Source organism: Anarhichas minor, unplaced genomic scaffold (genome assembly GCF_050575085.1).
Source record: "Anarhichas minor isolate MPS153535 unplaced genomic scaffold, ASM5057508v1 ptg000045l, whole genome shotgun sequence".
NCBI classification, from domain to species: domain Eukaryota; kingdom Metazoa; phylum Chordata; class Actinopteri; order Perciformes; family Anarhichadidae; genus Anarhichas; species Anarhichas minor.
In genome coordinates, this window is record NW_027466491.1 from 1,904,007 (window position 1) to 1,911,153 (window position 7,147).

Below are 7,147 nucleotides of genomic sequence, written 5' to 3' on the forward strand. Positions count from 1 at the left end.
GAATATCTCCATCAGGAGTTAGCGGAGACCAAACCACAGATAAAAGGGAGTAAACACCAGAAACACGACTTCACATAAATAGTAATGTTTCTCCGTATCTGCTGGATCTGTAGCCGGGCAACTGTATGCTAAAAAGGTAACAAATTAAAAAAGGTTGATGTTGTGTTCACAGTTTGTCACCAAAACTTCGGTCATCGCAGGTTTAACCTTATTTTCCTGTGCAACAAACATGGCTGTATTTGTCACAGTTAAGGCAGTCCTGAAACAAGCCAGATACCAGGAGCTTGTTTGCTGTAATGTTCACTGTCAGGATTAACGCTGGTGAAAGTGAACAGCCCATGGGCTAGACTGTCAGCCTGCTACAGTAATGGAGGGGCTTTGGAGACCATGGCTTGAATGATTGCCCGCCCCACCCCACCCTTTCCTCTGACACCTGGGAACTTGTGTTAACTCCATGAGTGAACACCTCAGCCTGCCCTATAAAAGGCTCCTATTGGCTGCTCCAACAAATGCCAAAGCTTAGGCTTAATGTGTAAGTGCAGTTAGACATTAAACTACAGGAGATCCCATTTCAAGCCCTCTAGGTTATATTACCAGCTGTTGATTATGTATCTCTCTACACAAGGTTTGCAAAGGCTTTTCCAGGCACATATTACAAACATCCATCCTTTAATTATATTTGCCCCAACCATATTAACCACATTACTCTTGGTTAGTTATTGCCAATAAAATACACCACAGCTTTTTTTTTTTGCTTGGAAGTCTTTGTTTTCTTCCAATCTTTGTCTGGCTAATACTTTGGCTTCATGGTCTTGCAAAGGTTAATATGTTCTGCAATGACAGTCAGGGTCCCCAGAGGTTAATACACCACTACGGATACAATGACAAGTTCCTCCTCTGGCAAGTCATTTTGTCCTCCAGATCTCTTCTCTCCCTTCTGCCTCCCCTCTCCACCGCAATTACCAGCAACCGAGTAGTGGATAGTTGGAAATTAGCTTTACATCGTAGCAGTGTGTGTGTGTGTGTGTGTGTGTGTGCTGGGTAGCTTGACTGGACCTGTTACTAATAGGTTAGTACAAGTGTGTGGACTCCACAGCCACAGCAGTCACGGTGCACAGCCTGAAGAATATAGACTGCCTCTTCACTGGGCTTCACATAATGCGGTCGTACAATACCAATTTACCTGCTCAACCGCCTGTGCATGATTAGGATAGTTCACTTAAGATGATGCAGTTTGCTACCAGATTGCCAACCTCATAACAACGTGGAATGAAATGCAGTTTGTGTAGCCTTAACAAGCCATATTTTTCCCGTCAGATAAGCGTTCTTAATGGAGGCTCTGTTGTTGAAAGCTTTTCAATTTTGCCGACGTGTTGCGACACCTCTTGATTAACCACACTGAGCTCTGAGGATGTTCCACTTGTCGTTGACATTTAGTAAATCTGAAAGCGAGCATTGTGTAAACATTTTCTTAGTTTGTAATACACGGCCGACTTTATTGCAAACTGTTTTATTACATAACTAAGTCATTGGCTCAACACTATGCCGCTCAGGCGGAAATACATTTGCCACATCAGACACATTGCCACACAAGATGTCACCTCTGATTCAGCTTCTTCTTACAAATGACTCCCACTGTTCTCCTTCAGCAGCCCCTCAGCTGACACCCAGGAGACTGTACATTAAACAGGATTTAAATACATTTCTCAATAACATTTACAATTTCATTTTTTTTTTTTTTTGGAAAATGAAAGTCCTGCGATATTTATATTATATAAAAGTAAGAAAGCAGGATTAATAATAATCGTAATTTGAGAGTAAATCTACAATTCAAATGTATTGGCTGAGTTTACTTTACTCATTGTCAAGACTAGAGTATCAATCTGCCCAAATATAGATATCAAATATCCATATTATTGGATACAATGGAAGAAAAACTAAAAATTTGACTTTTAATTATTTATTTTGATCATTAGTCTAAACACGTTATACTATTTCAATGAACCACGTGTTGAATGATTAACAGAACATTAACATTAACAGAATTGAATCCTCATGAATTGGCCTGGAAATATGTTGCGTTTGCTGGCCACACCATCTTGCAAATTGTCCGGTAAAGCCTTCCTAATCCCATCCCAGATACTCGCCAGACAACAGACATTCACATTAAACTAAAAACAAGAATTAATTGTCTTTGTCAATCTGTCTCTTTCTACCTCTCATTACCACGACGTCCTGCTCACATCTATCTTCAAGCTTACGGAAATCTGATGAAGTAACACCTTATTTAATGTGTTTATTTCGGAGTGCGCCAAAGCCTACAACGGAAAATATCAATCATAAAACAAAAGCCATTGCTTAAACCCTCCCAAAGGACACAACCAACATCATCGGCAAAACGCTAACAGCCCACCCGAGCCGCCTGCAGTGATTGCACAATAATGCTATCCACAATAATAGCTAACCTGACCACATTACACTGCTGGTAATTGTGATTGCTAAAGAGAGAAACCGGCACGAGCAGAGGTGATACCCAAACGCTGTCGGCTGAATTACAGATTATGGCCTTTTGTTTCCAGGGTGCGGATCAACTGCAGAGCCCACAATGAAGGGCCAGTGCTGAGGGAGGGCAGCTAAACCCTGTTTATCAGAATGCTCTGGGTGTTGTAGCTTATTAAAGTGCCAAGTGCTTTTGAAAAATAATCCCGCCCCCCTCTCTCTTTCTCGTTCCACTAGCTCCTTGTCCGCCTTCCCTCCTCCCTCACCCCTCCACAACCAGACTCCACAATGCTGGGGCAGAGGTTGAGGAATGAACCCCTGGCTTGGCTTCGCCATTGGGGCAAATTGCAGCATTTCTGCCGCCTGCTGAAGATTTTATTTATATATACATACTTCTTCCCCCCCCCACATCCACCTCCCCCGTGGCCGCTGAGGGGAAGACGGCGAGGGTGATGAAATGAAACCATCTCTCTTTTCTTGTGCTCAGTTCCCAGCTGCCGTCGCACTTCTTCTCTGGATTCTTTCCATTTTATCCCGTCTCTCTTGACTTTTCCCATGATGTGCCGCATGCTCTTACAGGCCTGAAATATCACAAGCACCATCAAACCTATCTGTTCAGTGAGAGGCAGTTACATACGACAAATGACATGGTGCACTTCATCTGTGGACTTTCTACCACAACAGGAGAGAATGTGACGGTAAAAGAGGCGCTGCATGAAGAAGAGATATTTGACTCTCATGCAGCAGGATGCATCGTAGTCCTAGTTGTTGTCTACAGCACAGCATGTGATGACTTTCTCAAATAATTCAGGCTTGTATGAAGATATTTATGGGCATTGTAATCAATGTTAAATCATAAATGGCAAAAAAATCAAAGAACTAAATCTGTTTGCTTTATTGATTTGTTGGCCTTGTAATGTTTGTTTGACACATTTCACAACATGGATGATGCTGATGAACTATAACTTAGGCCTACAATTCTAAACAGCCTAAACAGTTTTTGACGCTTAATTGAAATTTGAAATGTCTTAAAAATACTGCTTATACATACCTGCATCTCTAATACAAAGTTTCGTTCTGCATGTACTTGTATGTCACCTAAAAATCGATTGAAATATGTAAAATATTTATAGCCTTCAGCTTTCTCTCAATTTAGACAAGGGTTGTGTCCGAAATCACTCCGTATTTACATATTTACATATTTACAGTGCACTATATGAACCCTCAACCTCAATGTGTCTATACATCCTAACATTGCTGTATGCAATGCGTGTATTTTGCAAAAAACGTTAAATTTGATTAGTGTGCAGATAAATGACGTAAACACACTAATAGCTTTTTAGCTGTCGGTTGCTGCATCTTCTAACAAACAGGTGCAGGCTGCGTCTGTTTGCATGTGCAGCTCAGCTGTCTCACTGTGTGGTGTGTGGCACTGGCTGCCCGTTTACTTGTTGCCATAGTAACTGCCATATTCCAGTGTCTTTAAGCCGCTTGCATCAAAGGCTAATGCTTCAGCCCTAGGATGTCTGCCATTTAGGAATCTTAATAAAGCCTTCCATTTAACCAATAATAGACCTACCGCTAACATCAGAATTGAATGCCATGTTGTGGGGGCACACCGGTACGTCCCCAGAATGAAGTCTAGAAGGTCAAGTAGATATAAATCCACGGGTTCTATATCTTGAAGGGAGCGTGCACAAATGTCAACATGCATCAGCGTGCCTATGACAAATGTTAATATGCCCAAATCCCTCCATGATGAAATTCCATGACCATGTCCAGTGTCGTGTAATCCTCACACCGCTTCTCTCTGTCTTGTTTGTCTTACTCAGGTAGGAATGGACCGGGCTGTGGACTCTGGAAGCAAGTGACGACAATCAATGAGGACATCCGTCGTTAAAGAGATTTTTCATGGATACCTACGAATGTGCTTAACATAAATCCTTTGAGGTATAATATCGCTCCATCCTTTTTTTTCTCCTTATTTTTTTCCCCCGCCCACCTTCTCGGGTCTGTCTGACTGCAGCGTTGGCCCCGAACCCTGACACCTGCAGGCAACTGTGAGTGATTGGTCATTACATCCAAGGGCATCGACACAGCAAGACAAAAAAAACTCCAGGGAGCCCTGCTGCAGTTGGTGGTGGTGGTGGCGGTGGCGGTGGCAGGGGTGGTGAGTCAATCGCCTCAGCAGCTGCAGCATATGATTTATTATTTGTGAAGTTAACAGCTCAGACCACTTAATCTACAAGGACCAATTTCTTACTGGAGGGAAACGGTCCAATATGAAGGACGTGTCATTCGTGGATCGCCTCTTTGTCGGCTTGGCCATGGCCTCTTTTGTTGTGGCCACAGAGGAGAGGCCTGATTGCCCAAAGCTCTGTGTATGTGAGATTAGACCCTGGTTTTCTCCAAGTTCGGTGTACATGGAGGCTCAGACAGTTGACTGTAATGACTTGGGACTGTTTAGCCTGCCGGAACAATTACCGGTGGGCACACAAGTACTATTACTGCAAACAAACAATATTGCCAAGATTGACAAACCCTTGGATTACCTGGCCAACATCACAGAGATTGATTTATCGCAAAACAATTTATCCTCTATCAGCGATGTCCAGCTGGGGAATCTTCCTCACCTGCTGTCCCTTCATATGGAGGAAAATTGGATACGAGAGTTGCCTGAGCGAAGTCTTGCTGAGATGGCGAACCTTCAGGAGCTCTACATGAATCACAACCTCATCTCCTCCATTTCCTCGATGGCTTTTCAGGGTCTCAGCAACCTTGTGCGGCTCCACCTCAATTCTAACAAGCTGACGGCCATTCAAAAAGAGTGGTTCGAGCCCATGCCAAATTTGGAGATCCTGATGATCGGTGAGAATCCTATTCTTTCTCTCGATGATATGAACTTCAAGCCTCTCAGTAACCTACGCAGTCTGGTCCTCACCAGGATGAACCTGTCTCAGCTCCCCGACGATGCACTGGCTGGTCTTGACAACTTAGAGAGCATCTCGTTCTATGATAATATTTTCGCTGAGGTGCCTCATTCCGCCCTGAGAAATGCAAAAAATCTGAAGTTTTTGGATCTAAATAAAAACCCAATAGCGAGGATACAGAGGGGAGACTTTGTGGATATGCTCCATCTGAAAGAACTAGGGATTAATAGCATGCCAGAGCTAGTTTCCATTGACAGCTTTGCCCTCAATAACCTCCCCGAGCTCACCAAAATAGAAGCCACCAACAATCCTAAACTCTCCTATATCCATCCTAATGCTTTCTACAAACTACCGCGGCTGGAAACCCTAATGCTGAATGGCAACGCGCTCAGTGCCCTTCACAGGATTACTGTCGAGTCGCTCCCCAATCTCAGAGAGGTGAGCATGCACAGCAACCCCATCCGCTGTGACTGCGTAGTCCGCTGGATGAACATGAACAAGACCAACCTTCGCTTCATGGAGCCCGACTCACTGTACTGTGTGGAGCCGCCAGAGTACGAGGGCCAGCATGTCCGACAGGTGCACTTCAGGGAGATGATGGAGATTTGTCTGCCACTCATATCTCCCAAAAGCATGCCTGGGCACATCAAAGCACGGAACGGGAGCTCTGTGTCACTCCATTGTCGGGCCTTCGCTGAACCAGAGCCGGACATCTACTGGATCACCCCGACTGGTACCAGGGTCCTGCCTAACACAGTGTCTGACAAGTTCTACATGCACCCAGAGGGAACTTTTGACATCTATGATATAACAGAAAACGAAGCTGGTCTTTACACTTGTGTTGCCCATAATCTGGTTGGAGCTGATCTTAAATCCGTTTCCGTAGAGGTGAATGGATATTTTCCCCAACCTACAAATGGCTCTCTGAATGTCATAATCAAATCGGTGGAGACAAATTCCATCCTGGTTTCGTGGAAGGCTGGCCATGGCACCTTGGCCCCAAGCATTAAATGGTACACAGGATCAGACGCTAACCATCCCACCACAGCGTTTACCACCAGGGTTCCCTCCGACGTCCAGGTCTACAACCTCACCCATCTCAGCCCCGCCACTCTGTACAAAGTCTGTGTGGATGTCGGCAGCGTCCACTACAAGCATGACACCAAATGTGTCAATGTCACCACTAAGGGATTAGAGCTGGCAGCCAAGGACACAGAGAAATGGGACACAGCAGTAATCACCGTCTTTGGTGTGCTCTTGGCTGTGATTTCAGTGGCATGCCTGCTTATTTATGTCTCTCTGAGGAACCATCACCTTTATGGGGATATAAGGAAATGCGACTCCAAAGCTTCGCTGACACAAGTGGAAGCAACCGGTATGCACTCTCCTTTCTTTACAAAGCTGTGGGTTTCGGGTAAGGGACTGCCAAGTGGGGTCAAAGTGAAAGCCACAGTCATAAATGTGTGTGACAATGCCTTTTAAGAAGCGCGGCTTTGTAGAGCACCACACCAACTACACTGAATGGACAAGGCCATGGGCAGGGGTGGAGAGATCTGTAGTACTGTTTCAAAGGCATACCCATTGCTGGTCCCCGGCTCAGATACTCTGGCAAATCTACTATTGGACAGGGATGGAACAGTTTCAAATAGACTACATGCTCTCCCAGTTTCAACCCCAGCTAAAGTGGTGGCTTTGTAACCGCTACATCAAACCAAGCT

At 44.6% G+C, this 7,147-nt stretch overlaps 1 protein-coding gene across 1 annotated transcript; it reads left to right on the plus strand.

The window, feature by feature from the left end:
• The first annotated feature begins 4,781 nt into the window (after positions 1–4,781).
• On the plus strand, positions 4,782–6,911 carry lrrn3b (leucine rich repeat neuronal 3b). The gene has a single exon (XM_076111828.1). It carries the CDS (start codon positions 4,782–4,784, stop codon positions 6,909–6,911), a length of 2,130 nt encoding a protein of 709 aa, XP_075967943.1.
• The last annotated feature ends 236 nt before the right edge of the window (positions 6,912–7,147 follow it).

Coding starts and splice junctions, on each gene's coding strand:
- lrrn3b (XM_076111828.1), top strand. CDS start 4,782: ATGAAGGACGTGTCATTCGTGGATCGCCTCTTTGTCGGCTTGGCCATG.